We start from the raw sequence: 23779 nt of genomic DNA on the forward strand, positions 1-23779 counted from the left end.
AAAAGCTTTTTTTTTGTTTTTTTTTTTTTTTTTGCCTTTTTCCTTAAAGGCCTTTCCGGGGGTACCCCTTTTTAAATTTTTTGGGGGTGCTGGACTGCTGGGAGAAAGTGTGTACTTGTTCTAGGATTAGAAACTTGAATGTCATGGGGTTTTTGCAGGTCTTGGTGTGTCTGGCTTTAGCATTGGCGGTGCCCATTTTCTGGATAGCCTGCAAGTGTTCTTTGATTCTGTAGCTAAGTTTTCTGGTTGTCATGCCCAAGTAAAACGCTTCGCAGTGACTGCATTTGCCTACGTACACTGTGTTAGTGCTGCTGCAGTCACTGTGGTGTCTGAAGGTAAGAGGGAGTCTTTTGTGTGAGCTGACAAGACTGGGTTGTGTGGGGATATACTTGCAGCAGATACAGTGACCGCATGGATACATGCCTGGGGGGGGGTGCTACTGGGGTACGTGGGGCTCTTTCTAGGTACCTTTTGAGGGAGTAAGTTCTCTTGTAACAGAAGCTGGGGGAGTCCCCTAGCTGCTGCTGAGTTCTGCGTTGCTTGCAATAATGCCCCAGTATTTAGAGATGGTGTCTCTGATGATGGCCATATCGCTGCTAATGGGGATAAGGAAACACATTTGTGGGGCATCTCGTTTGTTGGTATCCTCTGCAAACCCATAGATGAGGATGGGTTTGTGCCTTGTGTGTCTGTTGGCTTGCTCTTCTATTGCTGCCTTGTGGACTAGCTCTGGGGGGGGGGGGGGGGGGTAGTTTCTTTGGGTGAAAATACTGACCAGCGTTGTGCTTTGGTGCTGAAACTTCTGGTCATCACTGACTATTCGGCTGAGGCGTACAAACTGGCCTTTGATGACATTTTTCTTCATGAAGCCTGGGTGTTGGCTTCTGAACTCTAGAAGGCTGTTGCGGTGGGTGGGTTTCCTGAAGATGGTGGATGTAAGACACCACAACCGCGTTTCATCTTGTTTCATCGTTTTAATGGACAATTTCAGGCCAATAAAGCCAAACCTCTCTGCCTGTGCTGTGCTGATGAGGTCATAACAAGGCTGAAATATGCATATCCACAGCTAGTGGTGTTTGGCTTTATTGGAATGAAATTATCCAATAAAATGACGAAACAAGTCTTCGGCATTCAGAATCACTAATTAGCTGAAACACCTGACGTTCATAAGGATCATTTGCATATATTCCAAGTGCCTCTGATAAACAAGGTTTGGGAGGTCACTCAGTGCAAGTTCTAGCTTTGCTGGAGTTTTCATTTTGTTTTTACCGATTGGTTTTTCAGTGACCTTCTTACTTATTGTTTTAGTTTGTTGTTTGGGATATTTTTGCCGTGACCCTAATGAAAATGGACATCAGCTGGGTATAACAGCCCTGTGTTTTGAATGCTTAGTCTAACACTCTGCTTGTGCTGTGCTGATGAGGTCATAACAAGGCTGAAATATGCATATCCACAGCTAGTGGGGCTTGGCTTTATTGGCCTGAAATTGTCCATTAAAACAACGAAACAAGTCATGGGCATTCAGAATCGCCAATTAGCTGAAACATCTGATGTCCTATGTATCATTTGCATATATTCCATGTGCCTCTGATACAAGAGGTTTGGGAGGTCACTTATTAGAAGTTCTAGCTTTGCTGGAGTTTTCATTTTGTTTTTACGTCCTACTTCAAGAGATCTACTAAATATCAGCACCATAAAATGACTTTCTAATATTACCCTGCTGAATCCTTTCACATGAATACCAGAGACAAACATTTAAATAATGAAAAAAATCAGGTACTGACTGTTGTCTCTGCTGCTCCGTCCCTTATCAGAAGGCTGCACCTGGAAGAGAAGGGAAAACAACAGTTTAATGATGGATAAGGGACTTTTGTGCTCAGACAAAATGCCAGGAGACAAACTTGTTTATGAGCATGTTCATTTAAATGCATTTCTCTCACGTTTTAATCTTCTCAAGTCTCCTCTCGTCTTCACATATGAAAGCCCCCTGTCTCTTTCCTCATGATCCTGGGAGTACAACTGCAGATTTACTTATTTTTCCTATCTTTGTGTAGATACAACTACACATAATTATAAAACAGTTCTATGACCTGGGTGCAAATGCTACATGTGTGCAGTCCACTCAAATTCAAAAATTAAAAAAGTGGAACTTCAACTGTAAAGACTATGTGGGACACAAAACTTCACAATCATGTCAGGGGAGATTTCATTTCTTGCACCCCCTCATTTAATATAATCGACTCCAACACTGGATGTCCCCAGAGGGAACAAGAATGATGTGTAGTTTTGCACTCATCAGTGTTCGCACTTGTGATGTTCATAATACCATACACAAGTTATAAGAGCGCTTCATGATGACATTGCAAGTGCCTTTCTCTTCCTGTTAGGATCTTCCTCATATAATCTGCATCCCAAAAGCTTTCAACATAATTAGGCAAAACTGTGGCCACCCTTTATGTAATCAGATAAAAACACCTTGTACCACTTTCCTGTTTGCTCACTACTCGTATTCCCTTTTTCTAAACCACATAACTGGCATGTTTGCTTCTGCCTTAAATGTGTTTTACTGCACATTTCACACAGTCATATGCATAGGTTCATAGGTTCATACTAGGCTATCTGCCCTAGGGCATTTATAAGCCTAGCCAGAATGTGTTTGGCTTTCGCCACCCATTTTAAATTTATTTTGCTATGCCCTTTTTCGAGGTTAGTATACTGTGCCTCTGTCTAACAGTGACACAGAAGTGATACCCGGGGTAAACCTACGATCTCCCATCCACTCATCAAGATTCTTCTTGAAGAGAGTCAATGAGGGACTCTGCCTAACCTGGACTGGGATTTATTCCAGAGTGAAGGAGCCTCTGGGTTATGAATCTGTCCCTCCAGCATGTCCTAATTATTTCAGTGCTGAGGTTCAAGTCTCTCGAGCTGTTCGATGGGATTTGGATTTTCTGAGGCAGCATGTCCATTAATTCCGGGTTGGACATGGCTTTATACATCAGGCACAGATCGCCTCTGAACAGACGGTATGCCACTGAGTAGAGCTGGAGTTTCTTTAACCGGGCAGCATATGGCATCTGTTTGGGCCCTTAGATCCTCTTGGTGAGGTACTTTGGGGTCTTTCCAGTTGCTGCAGGTGTCTGGTAAGGTACATCCCAAAAGGGGCATTGTACTCAATTATGGGCCTGATGAGGGTTGAGTAAAGAGGCACGATGACCTCCCTGATCTAGATGTGAATCCTTCATGATTAGGTGGGCTATATAAAATGTTTTTCTAACCACTTTGGCCACGTGGTTGTCAAATGAGAGATTGTTATCAACTTGGGTCCCCAGGTCCCCAATTACTTCTTCTGTACTTAATGGATTACCACCTATGTGGTAATTTGTGGGCACTTTGTTTTTGCCAAAGGGACTATACACTTTTTGGCATTTAGCTTGAGGCCATGGCTCTGGCACCAGTTGTCTGTTTCTATGAGGCCCTTTTGGAGGATGCTTGTGTCAACTGGAGAGTCGATTATGGCGCCCAGTTTGCAGTCATCTGCGAACTTGGTCAGCCACAGTCCTTCCGTGTTGGCCTGTACCTCCGAGAAATATATACCGAACAAGAGAGGTCCCAGGACTGAGCCTTGTGGGACACCACTTGTAACTGGTTTGAGTCTGACATGGCTCCAGCAATTCTAACCATGTGGGTTCTGTCCTTGAGCCAGTTTGCAATCCATCTAGTGACATAGGGGTTTATATTTAAGCTGGTGAGCTTATCTATAATGCCCGAGTGGGGTATTGTATTGAAGGCTTTATGCAGGTCCAGGTAGGCTGTGTGGACCACCTTCCCTCGCCAATGGCCTTGGTGACTGTTTCAAAGAAATCAACCAGGTTTAAGAGGCAGGATCTGCCCTTAACAAAGCAGAACTGGGTAGGATCCAGTGTTTGTAGGTCTCCAATATCTTTATTTATGAGGTCCATGATGATCCTTTCCATAGCTTTGCAGACCAAGCTAGTCAGGCTTATGGGGCGATAGTTTCCAGGATCCGTTGAGGCACCACCTTTATGGAGAGGGACCACTGTTGCTGTACGCCACTCTTTGGGCACATATCCTGTAGTAAGGCTGAGATTGAACAGTAGTTTTATGTTTGGGTTTAGCTCTTCTTGGAGTTCATGTAGGACGCAGCCCGGGACACCATCTGGTCCCATTGATGCTGTGTTTTTTGCTTTGGAGAGGGCGGCTCTTACCTGAGCATCTCACTTTTGTTTCAGACCCTTACACAGTACTGGGGTACAAACCTATCCTTTTCTTGTTTGTGATATCTATTGCACTATTACAAGCAACAGGTTACCATTTCCAGTGTCTGTCCCATATGCAACAGCAGTCTGTGTACAGGAACTCAAGTAATAGATGGGTCTAAACTGTATTATCGGACGATGAAGAGAGCAGACATTCTTTCATCGATCTGATAATGTCGAAAGGAGAAAATAGCGAAGTAACAGAACATCTTTTTTTTTTTTTTTTTTTGCAGAGCATCGAATTTTCTGTGTGTTCGGTTTTTCTGATTTCGACATTATCAGTTTGATGAAAGAGCAATCACTCTTTTCCTCATCCAGTAATGTGATATAGACACTAACAGATGATTAGACAAGAGCATTAAAGATTAAACATTAGTATCCACTAAATATGCATAGAAATGAAATGAAATATCAAATATTTCAGAGGATTCTCCTAACATAATAATTCAGTCTGACTGCACTACTAAAATGCCCTGCATCCACTGTACAAGGTTAATCTGTTTACTTAAATAACTACAACAGGGAGCCATGTAAATTATTATATGCACTCATGTAGCCTTGCAAAGCGGAATCAGAACGTACAAAGGTATTCTGGCAACGCATCTGTTAAGATATTATACCTAACAAAACACAGCGACATAATCAGTATGTCTCACCAGAAGGGTTTGGAAGGCCGGGTATAACCCACAGAGGTTATTGCTGCTCTGGAACAGACTTTCCATGCACATAAAACAGTTTAACCCTGACAATATTCCAGCACAACTTACATCTATGGATGGGGAACAGAAAATTTTCCACAGGACTGCCCCCTAAATGCATTACTCATGTATGGGTCCCCTCAAATTATCCATGGTATAATCCCAGTCACTCACATTATGGGTAATATACAATTATCGACCATGGGATGGGTAAGGCCAATCTGACACCAAATGAGATAGGTTAGTTCAAGCACAAAAAGGAAACTGGCTAGGCTTAAAATGGTCCGCAAAGGCAGTGAGCCCAGTACTTACCTATGAACCTACATGGTTTGCCATAAAAACATTGATGGCTCGTTTACAAAAATCATGTTGCTGAAAGTACATTTTCAAAGTTTCACAATGCCAAACTGGAATAATACAAAATCATAATAATTAAATTAAAGCTTGATTTATTATTATGAGTTTGGCACGGTGAATGGAGATTGCGATATAGTGAGGATCGGGGAATTTACCCTTTTCCTTACTGTAGTGCGATCTCGGAAGGTGGTGTGGTGTGCAGGGGGGCTTGCACCATTGCTAAAACTTAAAAAAACATATGGACTTTTGAAATCTAAAGTCTGGTATGTCGAATGTTGTCCTTAGTGTTTCTGACGTTCGACATTTAGGCTAAATTTTGCTTTTGTTTTCAGAATTTTAGTTATTCTTTTGATAGCAAATTACTTTGTCTTAATTATTTTGATGGTAAACCAACCTATATCTATTTTAACTTAATATCATGGATACAGTGTTACCAAAACTATGACCTGTACAAATGCATCCAAGACTCCATTTTTACCAATTACCATTTTATCCCAGGTTTTCTTTCTCTACTTTTGGCAATAAAGTACAAATGTTTATGCTGCAAGCTAGAAATAAAGTAGCTCAAGGACAGTAATACAAGTGATACAACTGCCAGTGCAGATTTGCTGAAAAAATGTAATTAAAGGCACTCACGTAACAGCTTTTATAAATGCACTTTTTATTGGGGGGGGGGGCAAATTCCAGATAGGAAGCTTCCCCCCAAGCATCCACTACAACATCTAAACATGTAGGAGAAAGGACTTTTCTCCCATGCAATACAACCTCATTGAAACAGCTGTACCCTCAAATTATCCATGTTATGATCCCAGTTACTCTTATTAGGGGTAATATATAATTATCGTCCATGGGATGGGTAAGGCCAATCTATAACCAAAAGTAACATTTTACTCTCACTTGACTGACCAACTTTCAGTGGATCACATTTATTCATGCATTCTGCATCTGAACATAATTATGCAAAAGTGACAAATACCGAACGAATGTCTCCGCTGGAAAAAAAAGTACTTGTGCTTAACAAGTCTACCTAATAGTAAATGAATAAAGAGCATAAGCATATAAACCGTGAGTGCACCTCTGATAAGTTACCTGTTAAATGGTACCATAATCTGTTTACATTAAAATTCAGCTTATTTCTGTGAATCATCATCTGTACAGTAAGCCTGAAGTATGGCTGCATCCACTCAAAACATGACTAGAAGTCCCATCTCACACAGCCATATGGAAGCTAACTTCAATATATGCTACAGCAATGTCAGGTAACAATGGACCCAAGCTGGTTCCTTGAAGTACACCACATGTTATATACAACTCCCTTGAGATCAACCCTGCTGGCTTAAAGTTTTCTATGCCACAATCCACTAAGTAACCATACTTTGTTACCATTTTTTCATTTAGATTACAAAGCCATCATTTTGGATAGAAGGCCTTCTGTTTCATCCAGTTATACGTATGGCCAACAGCAGCTACAAATGGCTCAAATAATAGTATCTGGTTAAGGAAACAGGATCTACCTTTAACAGAACCACAGTGGTCTTGAACGAACAGAAAAGTTTCCAGTATCTCTAATTATGTACAGAGTACATGTCAGTCAGTGTCAAATTTGCAGGGTCTGATTTATGTCCACCTTTGTGTGTATATTATAATGTCTTATTTCCAAACATGGGGGTTAACCATGACTTTCAATAGATTCCTTAAAGAACATCCTCAGTAGGCTACCATTTTTTATGCATATACTCTGAAGCAAGCCTGCAGAAAAGATTTCAGTGCATCCACAACCTTACCTTCAATAATTAAAGGACCTACAGTCAATCTGAAGGGTAATTTACCCTTCTTATTACCACATTTAACACTCAGATACCTAACAACGGTTAGTAAATGGTTAGTATATGGATGGCAGAGAAGGGTAAGAATAGGGTAGGCAGACTGGCCAATTAAAAAAGTGGGGGCACAGTGGTCCTGCGGTTAGCATGGCTGCCTCAAAGAGTGTGGTTCTTGGTTGTAGTACCTTTTGTGCAGAACACGCATGTGTCTATGCTGGTTTTTGGCAGCTGCTCCAGTTTCCTCCCACATCCCAAAGACATGCCACAGATGAATTAGGAATCCTTCAAGTTGTCTGTGGTGATGCACATCATGTGTGGATGACATAGTTTATTTTTTTTGTATCCAGTAAGTCCTAAAACAGGCCACAGATCCTCTGCAGCTCGGAAATGGATTAAGCAGGCAGTCAGCAAATGAATGAATGACTGAATTAATGAAATATTATGAATGTATGTTTGTTCACAAAATGAAGTTTGCACTAAATGCATGTCAGCAGCAGTAATGACTCAAACATAGATACAGTGCAATCTCAAAACTGCTTTTACTTTCTGTCTGACATTCAGCAAATGACATCTGCACTCTTCAGAAATAACCAAACGACTTCAATGTTCACATTCCTTCTGCTAAGAAATCTTCATAACAATACAATATGCAGTACTGCACACTACACCATACTTACAGACTGTATAACTTCTTACTAAATAGCCCCATCCACATACAGCTGGTGCATATGTACGATCAGTGTAAAGCTGGCTGTTGAGACTATAAGTTGTGTTTGTTGGAAAGTTCTTCAATTTTTATAGTGTACCAATTTACAGTTTAAATTAGATTGTTACCAGGCTTGACCATTGTGTAGCCTAACAAATTTTCAGTTACCCCAAAATATGAACGGCCAGACGTGTACGCATGATGACCTTAACCCCTCTCTTCACTGAACTAATTTAAGTTCCACGCGTGACGGCAGAATATTTTTTTTTTACTTGTTGAAGCCAGCCTCCTGGCCAGCTTGATGCTATAAAAGTGGGAGGGCGCTTCCCCCTTCCCTTCGCTCTATGGTTTTGTTATTCTGCGAACTTCTCAGCGCCCCTTCACTCAGACAGGGTGCCGAGAAGATCGCAAAATAACATTAATTAAATTAATTAAATAAATAAATACATAAAATTCCGCCCTTTACAAGGCTGGCTGTATGGCGCCCTAGGCGGATGCCTTGTTCGCCTATGCCTAAGGCCGGGCATGAGGGTAAACAGAAGTTGTAGAAAGACTTTTAAAAGGTATTTGTCTCTGGTTCCAAGTCATAAAGGGATGCAGCACTGACTGACACAGGCAACCAGGGTTCAAATTAGCAGCTTCGGCACTACAGAAGCCTGAAAGGAAGGGAGAGAAGTGAAGGGGTGTGGCCTGCTCTCCTCTGTGCACTCATGGTGTGATTACTAGTGTCTTGGGAGGGAACACTCCCTTGCAGAAGTGAAGGGGTACAGCCTGCTCCAGTCAGCTCACTGGATGGCCCCTCCTCAGTACTTTGCCAGGTGCATGCGCCAAGTAGGGCTAAAAGAAAAAGATCTCTAATGAACCCTGACTGCTGTCTAAATGATGGCCTCTCCCGGTTAACCCTCACCACAGTAATGGAAGGATGAAAAAACGCTGGCCAATTAGGAGGGGCTGAATATTGTCAAACAACTGAGGCAAAAGCATAAGTGTGTCTGTGTGTGTGTGTGTGTGTGTGTGTGTGTGTGTGTGTGTGTGTGTGTGTGTGTGTGTGTCTGTGTGTGTCTGTGTGTGTGTGTCTGTGTGTGTACCTGAAATAAGAGAATACTCATTATCAACTGGTAAAATATCAATACGCCAGTACACAAGCCCCCCCCACCCCCTTGCTAATTATACATACTAACTTCGAGACTGCACAAGCATGAGGTAAGGGCAAATCTCCAAACCCCAGGAATTGTATGGTTGCTCATATCTGTTGATCAGCTGCTTAGTCAACCATATGCAGTTGACTAAACAGCCATCAAGCTAATGAACGACTGACCATTTACATAACTCCCATATAATATCTCTGTAAAAATGATTCCCTCATTGACATGCTGCATGTTCTATTTATAGAACTGCTTGCATAATTATAAAGATCTGCATACATCTTTCACTTGCAAACAAGATTTTCAACAATTGGGCCTGTGGGTCTTTTTTAAATCTTAGGTTTAAAGGTTATACAAGGCTTATGACCACTAGGACCCTTAAAAGCCTAGCCATGCAACCCAAATGTGACCCACAAATTTGATTTATTGGGGGTGATTGTTTGACGGACTCTATCCATGAGAGACATAGGAGAAACACCGGAGGTGAATTTCCAATTACCCATACATTGGTCCACACTGTGCTTAAACAGGGATAGGGAGGAGTTCTGCTTTACATGGATGGGGAGCCAGTTCCACAGAATGGGCATTCTCGGAGAAACATATCTGTCTCTCCAACATGTCCTACTTACGTTGCAAGCAAAATTTAGGTCTTTTAATCTAGTAGGTCTGATGCCGTTTGTTTTGCACATGTGAAAAAGATTAATCAAAACAGGGTCTAGGGATGCCTTGCATGCCAGGCAAAGATCACCTCTCAGAAGTCTGTATGATACCGAGTAAAGAGGCAAGGCTTTGAGGTGATCAGCGTAGGGCATTGTGTTTATTCCGTGTATTCTCTTTGTAAAAGGAACCTTCGCAGACATTCCAGTTGCTTCATATCTGGTCAAGTACATATTAGGGGGCATTATACTCTATGATGGGCCTGATGAGGGCCACGTACAGTGGCATGGTGACATCTCTGGACCTACATGCCATGCTCTTGCTTACACGTACAGTCGTATGGTGACATCTCTGGACCTACAAGCCATGCTCTTGCTTACACGTACAGTCATATGGTGACATCTCTGGACCTACATGCCATGCTCTTGTTTACACGTACAGTGGTATGGTGACATCTCTGGACCTAGATACCATGCTCTTGTTTACACGTACAGTGGTATGGTGACATCTCTGGACCTAGGTGCCATGCTCTTGTTTACACGTACAGTGGTATGGTGACAGCTCTGGACCTAGATGCCATGTTCTTGCTTACACGTACAGTGGCATGGTGACATCTCTGGACCTACATGCCATGCTCTTGTTTACACATACAGTGGTATGGTGACATCTCTGGACCTACATGCCATGCTCTTGTTTACACGTACAGTGGTATGGTGACATCTCTGGACCTACATGCCATGCTCTTGCTTACACGTACAGTGGTATGGTGACATCTCTGGACCTAGATACCATGCTCTTGTTTACACGTACAGTGGTATGGTGACATCTCTGGACCTACATGCCATGCTCTTGTTTACACGTACAGTGGTATGGTGACATCTCTGGACCTACATGCCATGCTCTTGCTTACACGTACAGTGGTATGGTGACATCTCTGGACCTACATGCCATGCTCTTGTTTACACGTACAGTGGTATGGTGACATCTCTGGACCTACATGCCATGCTCTTGTTTACACGTACAGTGGTACGGTGACATCTCTGGACCTACATGCCATGCTCTTGCTTACACGTACAGTGGTATGGTGACATCTCTGGGCCTAGATACCATGCTCTTGTTTACACGTACAGTGGTATGGTGACATCTCTGGACCTACATGCCATGCTCTTGTTTACACGTACAGTGGTATGGTGACATCTCTGGACCTAGGTGCCATGCTCTTGCTTACACGTACAGTGGTATGGTGACATCTCTGGACCTACAAGCCATGCTCTTGCTTACATGTACAGTGGTATGGTGACATCTCTGGACCTAGATACCATGCTTTTGTTTACACGTACAGTGGTATGGTGACATCTCTGGACCTTAGATGCCATGTTCTTGCTTACACGTACAGTGGTATGGTGACATCTCTGGACCTACATGCCATGCTCTTGTTTACACGTACAGTGGTATGGTGACATCTCTGGACCTAGATGCAATGTTCTTGCTTACACGTACAGTGGTATGGTGACATCTCTGGACCTACATGCCATGCTCTTGCTTACATGTACAGTGGTGTGGTGACATCTCTGGACCTAGATGCCATGCTCTTGCTTATAAGTTGAGCAACACAGAAGGACTTTCTTACTACCTTGGATAAAGTTGGTCAAAGGCTAGGTTACCATCTACAAGAATTCGCAGATCCCTGACTAGTGAATCAACTTTTAAGAGTGTTCCATTGATGACAGTTACCTGGGATGCCAGACTTCCCAAAAGGTACTATAATACATTCCTTGGTACCAAGTTTTAAGCCATGGCTTTGGCACCAAGCATCTGTCTGTATTAGACCTTCCTGAGGGGTGTTCTCATCTTGGGGGGATTCAATGACTGCTCAAAGTTTGCAATCTTCTGTGAACTTGATTAGCCAGAGGCCTGACATTCTACTGTATGATACAGAAATCTGGGCAGTAAAGACAGAGCAGATGAGGAAGCTAGAGGTGATGAAAATGAAGTGCCCGAGAAGGGTGGTAGGATGCACACTGTGGGACAGACGAAGAAATGAGGACATAAGAAAAGAAGCCAAAGTAGCTCCAATTGCAGAATAGATCAAAGAGAAGAGATTACAGTGGTTCGGACACGTACAGGAAAGCAGAAAACAATCTAGTGAAGAAGATTCTGGACAGACAGGAAGAAGGTAAGAGGAAATAAGGGCATCCAGCAAACAGGTGGATGGACTGAGTGACAGAAGATCTGCAACAGTAAGGCATGTGTGTCGAAGAAGGCAGGAGTGTAGCATTAAATCAAGAGAGACAGCTTCAGTTAACATGACACCCCTTACCCCATATAACATGACACCCCTTATTCCATGTAGAAAATGGGAAAAAGGGGGCTGATGATAATGATTTGAGATCTGTGAAATAGATGCCAAAGGGGGGTGGGCCCTAACACAGGGGGACTCCGCTGGTGATCAGACTATTAGTGGAGGAGGCCTCAACATTTCTAACCTCCTAGGTTCTATCAGTGAACCAGCTAGCTATCCAGACTGTTATAAAAGAGTTTATACCTAGTTCTGCAAGTCTGCTGACAATGCCCTAGTGGGGTATTGTACCAAATGCTTTGGCCAGATCTAGATAGGTAGTACATATAGTTTTTTCCTCATCCACTGCATTAGTGACATTTTCAATGAAGTCCATCAGTTTCAGTAAGCATGACCTTCCTTTCACAGCCAAATTCGGATGGATCCTGTGTCTGGATCTCTCCCATGTCCTTGTTGATAATCTCCATGATCACTCTTTCCATGGCTTTGCAAATAAGACTAGTCAGACTAATGGGTCCATAGTTCCCAGGATCTGTTGAAGGTCCTCCTTTATGAAGGGGGGGGTAACCATCACAGTCTTTCATTCTCGTGGCATAAAACCTACTTTAAGACTGCAGTTAAACAGTGACTACAGGGGGTTCTGATAAGTCATATTTTTGACTATTCGGGTGGCATCCTGAGATGCTATCAGGGCCCACTGAGGTCATACTTTTTGGCTTTAGCAAGTGTAGTTGTAGTTGGACAGGTTATGTATGCAGGTACTTTTTTGGGGGAGATAATTGGTGGATGATAAAGGGTAAAGTTGGAAATGAATTTGTCCGCTAACAGGTATGTTAGAAAACCAGACTCTGTGAATGTGGCATCATTAACCACCAGTTCAGCACATTGTTGTGTGGTGCCCATCATTAACCACCAGTTCAGCACATTGTTGTGTGGTGCCCATCATTAACCACCAGTTCAGCACATTGTTGTGTGGTGTCCATCATTAACCACCAGTTCAGCACATTGTTGTGTGGTGCCCATCATTAACCACCAGTTCAGCACATTGTTGTGTGGTGCCCCTGATCATTAACCACCAGTTCAGCACATTGTTGTGTGGTGCCCATCATTAACCACCAGTTCAGCACATTGTTGTGTGGTGCCCATCATTAACCACCAGTTCAGCACATTGTTGTGTGGTGCCCATCATTAACCACCAGTTCAGCACATTGTTGTGTGGTGCCCATCATTAACCACCAGTTCAGCACATTGTTGTGTGGTGCCCATCATTAACCACCAGTTCAGCACATTGTTGTGTGGTGCCCTTGATCATTAACCACCAGTTCAGCACATTGTTGTGTGGTGCCCATCATTAACCACCAGTTCAGCACATTGTTGTGTGGTGCCCTTGATCATTAACCACCAGTTCAGCACATTGTTGTGTGGTGCCCTTGAGGTTTCTGACACAGCTGAAGAAGGCCTTGTAGTTATCCTTCACCTAGGATGTTGTAGCTTAACGTCAAAGATGGCCCTCTTAGTTGCCGAGTTAGCTTGATGAGAGAGTACTTATCTTTATGGGAACTGCCCTTCCTGATTTGCCATAATTTGTTTCCTTTAGTTCTATATCCTGTTTAATTTGGGATGCCACCAAGGCAGTTTGTTTCTGGGGCTAGTCCTGGTCTTACTTCTAAGTAGGTACAGCAGCCACTGACATGGTTGTACAGAGTTTCTGAGAGCAATTTAGCATAGGCTTCTGTGTTTTGGGGGGTTTGAAGGGGCACTGAATTTTGACAAAGCATCACTTAATAAAAGCCAATTCACCTAAGAATAGTTTCTGTTATTGGTTTTAATGGTATTATGAAGTTGATTTTGATTGAGAGAGCTTTATGGTCAGACCTTACCAGGAAGGATGAGACACTGGGGGGAGGGGGTAGCATAATTCTCCCATATTTGTGAGCATGAAGTCCAGTATGCTGCAGCCTCTAGTGGGCGTATTCACTATTTGGTCAAGGGTGTTTGTATTTAAAGTCCAGGAATCGCCATGCTGTAGAGTTGAGGCCATGTAGGATTCCCAGTCTACAGAAGGATAATTCAATTCTCCCAAGAGTAAGGTGTTAGGTTAGATGGCAAATGTCTCCAGTAGGTCCAAGTATGTATTGTGAGCTTCTTAGGACATGGAGGGTGACAAATACCTGGTTAGCATATGTTGCAGGATTTTGTCTATGGTGATGTGTTCATGAGGGAACTCCCAGCACATCATCCTGTCTAACCACCCTAAAGGTATGCTTGTTACTGATGTATACTGAGACACTCCACCTTTAGCCTTTCCCTGCAGCTACAGGTCTAAAAGTGTAGAAGGCACTGAAAACTTGCACTGCCTGGGTACTCTCTACCACTTTAAACCATGTCTCGGTAACTGCACAGGTATCTCTATTCTCAAGTGTGAGGAGGGCTTGGAGGGGTGTAGTTTTTTATTTATGCTCCTGGCACTGACCACTAACAATGTGAGACTCAGTTGAGCTGGCTTTGCTATGTCCTAGATTTGTCAATTTGGCATTGCCTATAAAAGGCAATGTAGGGATGGATGAAGTTTTAGCCAGTATTCAAAAGCCTCAATGTGAAAGGTGCAGAACAACGTTGGCAAAGCAACATGGTCTGTTAACCATGTATTCCCAAGATGGCAAATATTGGATTCCCTTAGAATGACACCAGAAAGACAGCCAATTGCTGAAAATCAATAATTTTTTGCACATTTTGTGGCATCTTCCTTGGTAAAGGTCATACGCTACTCAATGCTAGGCTCATACCAGCCTCAAACACAACCTGAAAGCTCCATAATGTTGCTCTTCACATAGTCCAGGGAGGTACATCTCAGGTCATTTACACCTACATGGACTATGATGGAATAATTCTGGTAAATGTAGCATAAAAACTTCAGCACGTGTGATTTGGTGTATCCTGGCTCCAGATTAATTATTTTCTCCTTGTTCAGCCTGAGTAGAGGGGTATCAGTATACCTTACAATGGAGTCCCCTATGACAAGAGTCCTGGGAAGTGAGTTTGCTTGCCTTAAGGGGTTAGTGCTTGAGGCTCCACTGAGACTGACAGTACATGTGTTAGGTGCTCTTTTCTGACTACCTTTGGGATAGCTGAGACATAGCTTTGACAATGGGTGGGCTAGGCAATCTTTCTTGTTTAGGAACATTGATTTAAGTGCCTCAGAGTATATCAAGCCATGTGCGTGTTGTGTGTGTGTGGTGTTATGTGAGCTGCATATTGTGCGAGTGGTTTTTGACAACCTGATGTGCATTTGTATGCCAGAGTTTAGCCTCCACTGTCACTGTGTAAGTACACCTCTCGCATAAACATGAGACAATTGCTAGATAGTGTATATATACACACACACACACACACACACACACACACACACACACAAATATTTGTATATATGGATTTGCAACTGTTCATCAACGTGCAAAAACATCAACACTGATGTCATCAACCTCACATGGTTGAAAACAAAAAACACAAACCCACCCACTCACCCCACTAATTTTATATATATATATATATATATATATATATATATATATATATATATATATATATACCAACTCCAAAATCGCACTACAGTGGGGAAAGGACATGTACCCACATCTGCACTGTACTACAATCTCATGGTAAAAAAGCTGGTAAATTTCGATCAGCTGATGGAGGGACAGGTTCCTAACCCAGAGACTTCCCATACTCTGGAACAAACTTCCCCATTCACATCAAGCAGAGCACTTCACTGGACCTCTTTAAGAGAAACCTTGACGAGTGGATGGGCAATAGGAAGTTCACCCCGGGGGTCACTTCAATGGCCGTGCTTGACAAGGGCACTGGGAACTAATTTTGGGCAGACTGATGCCAGGGAATCTTCTTGGGCTAGGCTTATATTGGCTCCAGGGCCGTTAGCCTAGTACACACCTATGATTTTTGATCAAGTGTACCAACTTTTTTTTCACTCTGGATGAAAAACCACTTCAACAGAAGGTTTTGAATAATTCCATTTCCATGGGTATTGCCCTCACCTGTGACACCAGACAGCATTATATGCTGTATACTTGGATTTTGCCAAAGCTTTTATTTTCAAATTCATCACATGGATACCTAACTTGTTAGCATGAAAACTGGCCATTATGCAAGTCACAACAGGTTAAAGTACATGGCTAGGTCTCAGATCCTGCACAAGGCTCGACTCATGGCCTACTTCTCTGTAGAATGTTCTTTTCAAATGTGTAAGTTATAGATTCATAGGTAGTTACTAGACATATAAGTCCAGGAAACCACTGAAGAGCTTAGCCCAATTTCCTAATTGCCCCAGAGCACCGTCTGGTTAAGTGACTTGCTCAAAATCACAAAGCAGTCAAATAGACTCTGAAGGAATCAAACCCAGAACTACAAGCAGCAACTTAACTGATCACAGCCTCAATGCTCTCAACTACCAGTCAAGATATGACATGGCTTTTGCAAGTGACTACTAATAGGGTAGCACCACTCCTTCCCAAAAACAGCTCCTGCATAAAAAAAAAAAAAAAAAAAAAAAATGAGCTGGCCAGCTTTCATACTCAAACAATGGTTCAGCAATCAACATGAAAAATGAATTACTGTGTCCTTCGGTAAGAAAGTTAGTCCCAGTTAACTATTACACTGCAGATTATTAAAACTGCATCAAGTTGTTATGTAGGTCAACGAGAGTCATGTCATCAGTATGTCAGAATATTTGCCTTTATCATGTACAGGGCAGTTCATCTGATAATCAAAGATTAACGTGCCACTCAAAAGAGGGTATTATTCCTCTATATGCATCTCTGATTAGACCAATTCTAGACTATAGTGCCCCATTCTGCAGTCTCCTAACCAAGCACTTTGTAAATGACACAGCTCCAAAGAGTTAGGTGGCCAGCCACTGCTCTGCTGTATTCGCTTGTGCAATCCATGAAATCTCTTAGATGATGCTAACCAGAAGTACAATTTTATACTGTATTTTGCACTTTTAAACTGCATATTTGCTATACTGCTGATTTTTTAAAAATGTTCTTGCTGATTTTGTTGCACTTTTTGTCTGCTGTAGCATAAACTAGATTCAGGCTTGCTGAATCTGTTCTGTTTGTTAAGTTGAGCACTAAACCAAGCTATCTTTTGATGCAGAGGGTCCCTCTGCACCCTTGTGGCAGAACAGTGCAGTTAAGACTCATCTGACTGAAGGTTGCTAGCACAGAGCTCAGTTTGGAGCTTTTTTATTGGCTAAATTGTTTAATTCAGTTCTCACTGTTGTTAGACGGGTCCTGCGTTTACATGGGTTTGCGCTTGTTTTAACAGAGCTCCACAGAGTTAGCAACCACTGCTGTATTCATGTATTTACAAGTAGTGCACCTCATACACTACCGCGTGGTGGAGGTAACCATTGGCAGTTACAGACACAAACTTCAGGAGATAAATTTTCTCTTAGTAGCTGTCCATGATCCAGCCGAGAAGTCCTTAAATTGTGCTTAGCTGCTCAGAGAGCACCTCAGCTGCACTTCTGCCCCTTAAACAGTCCCCAAACCACCAAAATCTACAACAGTCTCATACCATTTAGAGAACCTCCACTAGTATACACCCTTTATAGAGCACCCCATTAGTAAAGACCCCGTTTAGAGCACCCAGTTATAACACATACCTCCATTTTCTCTCCCCACTGTGAAAACAGGATTTAACCTAGCATTATGGATGGTCATTCTATCTCCATTTCTCCTACCAGTCTGACTGGCATGGGTATCCTAAGCAGTGTAGCAACTGCCTTATGTACACTGACAACCTTCTACTCCTAAATCACCCACGTATAATTTGCGAGAGATGCATCTACACTAAGAATCTGGAATCCTTGCTCTCTTGCACACAGAAAAGTAACACGGAACAGGCTGTCAGCAAACATACACCTCCTACACAAACCATGCGCTCACAATACATAAAACCATCATATATGGAGGTACTCATCAGAAACCTACCTAAACACCAGAGACCTTCCAAACACAAACACGCTACATCTAATACACCACCTACAGCACTCAATACACACAAAAACACAAGCACCAGTATCTCACCAAATAAGCTCCTAAGGCAAAGAACATCTAAACCAATTTTTTTTAGTCATAGGTGATTCCATTGTGAGACACACAGATGTCCCACTCACCAGGCTGGACAAGGAGAATGTTACAGTCAGCTGTCTATCGGGAGCCAGGATCAGTCAGATCACACATGCACTCAAGTCTCTCAACAAGTAACGTTATGACTCCATCATAGTTCATGTGAAGGACTTGCGATGTACCTCACTGGACTATATGAAGAGAGACATGACTGAGATTTATGAATGTGTCCCAGGCAGGTATGTCCCTAGCCTTGAGCAGCATACTACCCTCACCTAGGATGATACCACAATATAAAAAAATGATGGACTTCAACAACTGGCTTAGTTTCTAGTCTCATTCTAACGGGATCCAGTTCCTGTCAGCCTGGGATGACATGGCTGATCCACCACACTGCTTTGCCAGAGATGGTCTTCACCTGCCACTTCTAGGCTTTCGGTTACTGGCCAAGGCACTTGCCTCTCCCATAGAGCCTTTTTAAGGCAAGGTCTCAAGAACAAAATTTCTGACATGAAAATATCACTCACAGATAAACTAAAGGTTACGCTGCTAAACGCTAGGAGTTTAAATCAGAAACACAAATAAATGAAAGGTTACGCTGCTAAACGCTAGGAGTTTAAATCAAAAACACAAATAAATGAAAGGTTACGCTGCTAAATGCTAGGAGTTTAAATCAGAAACACAAATAAATGAAAGGTTACGCTGCTAAATGCTAGGAGTTTAAATCAGAAACACAGATAAATGAAAGGTTATGCTGCTAAACGCTAGGAGTTTACATCAGAAACACAGATAAATGAAAGGTTACGCTGCTAAACGCTAGGAGTTTAAATCAGAAACATAAATAAATTAAAGGTTACGCTGCTAAACGCTAGGAGTTTAAATCAGAAACACAAATAAATGAAAGGTTACGCTGCTAAACGCTAAGAGTTTAAATCAGAAACACAGATATATGAAAGGTTACGCTGCTAAACGCAAGGAGTTTAAATCAGAAATACAAATAAATGAAAGGTTACGCTGCTAAACGCTAGGAGTTTAAATCAGAAACACAAATAAATGAAAGGTTATGCTGCTAAATGCTAGGAGTTTAAATCAGAAACACAAATAAATGAAAGGTTACGCCGCTAAATGCTAGGAGTTTAAATCAGAAACACAAATAAATGAAAGGTTATGCTTCTAAATGCTAGGAGTTTAAATCAGAAACACAAATAAATGAAAGGTTATACTGTTAAATGCTAGGAGTTTAAATCAGAAACACAAATAAATGAAAGGTTATGCTGATAAATGCTAGGAGTTTAAATCAGAAACTGCACTCTGTGGAAGCACTCCTCTCCGTGGAGGATGTTGACATCTGTGCAGCCACAGAAACATGGTTCAGGGCCACAGAGACTACCCAAGCCTTGCAAGGCTACAATGCCTTCCACACATTCAGACCGCAAAATGAATGTGTGAGAACCAAAGGAGTATTTATAATAATCAAACATAAATGCACCTCTAGACTGGGTAGACAGGAAAACTCCATGCAGTTACTCAAAGTTCAACTAACTGTGGGTAAGACCACCCCTTCAAGTCATCATTAGCTACAGGCCCCCTTCAATTAACCAAAATACCCATGCTGTTTATTTGGACCTACTTGAGTCACTCAAATTACAACCAAACACTCTAGTCATGGGCGATTTTAACTATCAATCCATTGACTGGGAAACAGAGTACCAATATGCTCGCACACAGGTTCCTGGAAGTTAACACTAATGCCCTGGAACAAATAGTACACAACCTCACAAGGTGTTCAAATATTCTTGATCTGGTCCTCACCAACATGCATGACCGTTGCACCACCTCAAGTAAAGGACCCTCACTGGTTAAATCTGATCACAAATCAGTGACATTTGAAGTAGCTATAACACCTGCACCCCTCAGGTGAAATCAGGCTAACAAATTTCACCAAAGCTAATTATACCATCCTAAGGGAAGGCATAAATAATTTAAAGCTCCTGTTCCCAAAGATGGCATTGACAACTATACTAAGGTGTACACATATTCCCTGTACAAACACTTAAACAAATATACTGACACAGCTGTACCGGATAGGATCAAAACAAGACCCTCAAGAAAAAAACAAGCCTCCCTGGTGGACATCTAGCATTAATAAGTTATACAACAAGAGGAAGAGGTTGTGGTCTAAGAATAAAAAACAGAGGTCCCAGCGCTGGAAGAACACCCTCCTCTGCTTGGAACAAACAAATAAGACAACTTGTAAAATCCTCTAAGGGAACCTTCGAAAATAATTAGCAACCATAGCTACTGATAACTATAAGGAATTCTTCAGTTATATCCATAACCTAAAAGGTAGGGACCCAGATGTGTGCTGAACTAGCTGTGGATGGCATCACACACACGAATCCTGCAAAAATAGCTAACCTATTAACTGACAGGTTTGGCAAAAATCTCAACCCCTCCCTCCCATCCCCTCCAAACATTCCACAAAGCAATCCCTCTACATCTCCCTCACCTTGCATCTCCAAACAGCAAGTCATAAATGCTCTCTCTAAAGCCAAAAACACAGCCTCTATGGGACCAGATGGTATCCTGGGTTGTACTTTAAATGGTCTAAAACATAAGTTAGCAACTCCATTAGGTACTCTTCAACTACAACCTGAGTACTGGTTTCATCCCTGCTGAATGGAAAACAGCAACTGTCATCCTCCTTTATAAATGGTGCACAGCAGCAGCAGGCCCTGGGAACTACAGACTCATAAGCTTAACCAGCTTTATCTGTAAGGTCACTGAACTTATCATAGAACTTATAAATAAGGACATAGTGATCTCCAAACTCTTGATCCGACATAGTTTGGGTTTGTCCAAGGCAGGTCATGTCTGTTAAACCTGGTCGATTTCTTCAAAAACATCACCAGAGCCATAGACAAAGACAAATCTGTGCATACAGCCTACCTTGACTTAGGCAAGGTCTTCGACACAATCTCACATTTGGGCATCATTGATAAACTCTTCCAGTTAAATAGCAACCCTTATGTCATCAGATGGGTTGCTAACTGGCTCACTGACAGATCACACTCAGTCAAAGTTGGGGACTTTACCTCAACCAGCAGAACTGTCACCAGTAGGGTTCCACAGGGGTCAGTGCTGGGCCCCCTATTGTTTGGAATATACTTCTCAGACGTTTAGGCCAAAACAGAGGGGCTGTGGCTGACTAAGTTTGCTGATGACTGCAAATTAGGTGCAATCATTGAATCTCCAAACAATGTCAAAATGCTTCAAGAAGGACTTACACAAACCAATGATTGGTGCCAAGGCTTGGACTCAAACTCAATGCAAAAAAAAAAAAAAAAAAATGCATCATCATCCCCATCAGTAAAAACGATATCCCTGCAGACTATCATATAAATAATAACACCCTAATTAATAGAGTTGGGAACGCAAGCTGACTGTAGCCTAAACTTTGACCACCATGTGTCTACTGTGGTAAGGAAGGCATTCTATATCGCACACCTCATTGGCAAAGGCACTACCTCAAGAGAGAAAGAGGTCATAACACCCCCTGTACTCGACCCTCATCGGCCCAATAACTGAGTACAGTGCTCCCTTTGGTATGTACCTTACCAGGCATCAGCAGCAACCTGAGAGACCTCAGAGACTTCTAACCAAGAAAACACAGGATCTTCAGCACGTCATACATTGACAGACTGAAGTCACTGTCATTGTACTCAGTAGCATGCAGACTACTTACAGGAGACTTGTGTCTGGCCTACACAGCAATCTCAGATCCAAACCGAATGGAAATGCCACACATCCGCAAGTAAAATGGGACAAAAGTCACCCACTCCAGGGACCTCAACCTAGCTTGCAACTTAAATAGGAATTGCTGGACAGACAGGTATGTCTCTCAGAGGTTGCAACTCCTTTGGAATAGGCTAGCAGTTCAGATCAAACAAAGCCCCTATATGACCCTATTTAAGCATAGCCTGGATGACTGGATGGGAAACTGTAAATTCCTACCAGAGATTTCACCTATGATCCTCCTAGATATGCGCATTCATTGCTAACTAAGATCTTGAGCTTAGGCAAGATCCTTTACATTGGGATTCTCCAGTATTATATTGGGTACACACAGCTAGGCTTATAAAGACCTTCTAGTCAATACCCCAATAACCACCTAAGAACCTACAGATGCCCTATAATGAAAGTCATCAAACTCAATAACCTGAATTACTCAGAAAGGCCTCCCTGTTTCTCAGTATCTTTCTGCTGAATCAGGAATCATCCTGTACACTTTGGGCTCTGAATGACCCTCTGCTTTTCAAAATCTTATACTTGGCATGCATGAATTCAATGGGCAGTGCCTAACGATGTAAATTTATCCTTAAAGTGACCATCAGCTACAGTACTATGTACAAAATGAGGTACAACACCCCATAATGAATCCAACTTCTCTGTAATAAACTTTCTGTGTCAATAAAACAATGCATGTGTCTCTCTATATTTAAGAAAACTATCAAAGATTATGTGGATACCTGTAACTTCATCAATCATACAGAAGGCTAATAAAGCATATGCTTGTTTTTCAAGCCCATGAACTTGCTGGTCTAATAACTGTGCTACATACCTCCCCACCCATATATAACCACAAACTGCCATGGCCTGTGAAACATCCCTCGGGTTCACCTGCAGCTACTGACATGCTGCTTAATGCTGCGACACAACCAGCAATGCTACTGGCACATAGTCAATGTGAGACTGCCAGACTTGTCTATCAGTATCTACCCTCGGAAGTGGATTTCACACAACCAAAAACTGTCAAGCCCACTAGCATGCCACATTTTTAAAATTAACACTGCCAAAACTATACTTAATCAACACCAAACCAGTCTGATAACCCAGCAATGTACAAAAGCACTACAATTACCTTTTTTCCTGCCAGCTTGATCCGAGGAGTAAAGGTGTTACATGACAGCTGTCTGTTTGTGGTGTAAAAACTGTGAAGGATATAAAGGCAGGTAGTTAGTTCCCAAGAAAACTGAAAAGAATGAAAATTAATCAATGCATATTCACTTATCAAACAAAAATGTCAATAATTACTTCAGGAACTCAACAATCAGCCTCAATACTTAGCTGCATCTCTCAAACAATACTCCATTACCCTGTTCCTGACCTGATCACATCTAGTGACAGTCTTTTTGTGGTGCACGTGTGATTTGCAAAAGATCAACAAAAGCATGGTTAAGGGGAGAATCAACTTTATAAGGGCAGCTGCAAAACTAAGACGTATTCAGCAGAAAATGACTTCTTCCAGCAGCATTACTGTATATTTACACATCATCCATCCAAGCTGCTGAGACTATAAAAATGCATACAACAGTAAAATAATTTTAAGGTTAATATATTTAAAGAATGTCCAAGTGGTACATAGGCATAAAGTCCTGACTATTGTCTAAGTCGCACAGTTCGATTAATGGCAAAAGCAGAGGGGATGGGCATTCCTATCCTGGACAATCCTTCAATGAGCACTTTCAGAGGCTGTAAGTCAAAAGAGAAGAGCTGGGAAGGGAGAAGGAGCCAAGCAAGCATGGATTCTTTACAAGCTTGGGGTTAAACAAGAACTCAGGGCAGTCTTTATTGCAACTCCAGTTTAATATATATTCAACTGGGG

General features: G+C 42.1%; 1 protein-coding gene across 1 annotated transcript in view; it reads right to left on the reverse strand.

The window, feature by feature from the left end:
* The window catches only part of DEPDC5 (DEP domain containing 5, GATOR1 subcomplex subunit), a 2513958-nt gene that overhangs the window by 1725469 nt on the left and 764710 nt on the right, over positions 1 to 23779 (reverse strand). The window contains exons 18-19 of the mRNA XM_044068865.1: positions 23036 to 23105; positions 1785 to 1824 (exon numbers count right to left, since the gene is read on the reverse strand). Of these exons, the coding sequence (XP_043924800.1) occupies positions 1785 to 1824; positions 23036 to 23105 (110 nt within the window). The remainder of the gene's footprint in view (positions 1 to 1784; positions 1825 to 23035; positions 23106 to 23779) is intronic.

Source organism: Protopterus annectens, chromosome 4.part0 (assembly GCF_019279795.1).
Source record: "Protopterus annectens isolate FY-2018-M chromosome 4.part0, PAN1.0, whole genome shotgun sequence".
Classification (NCBI taxonomy): Eukaryota; Metazoa; Chordata; order Ceratodontiformes; family Protopteridae; genus Protopterus; species Protopterus annectens.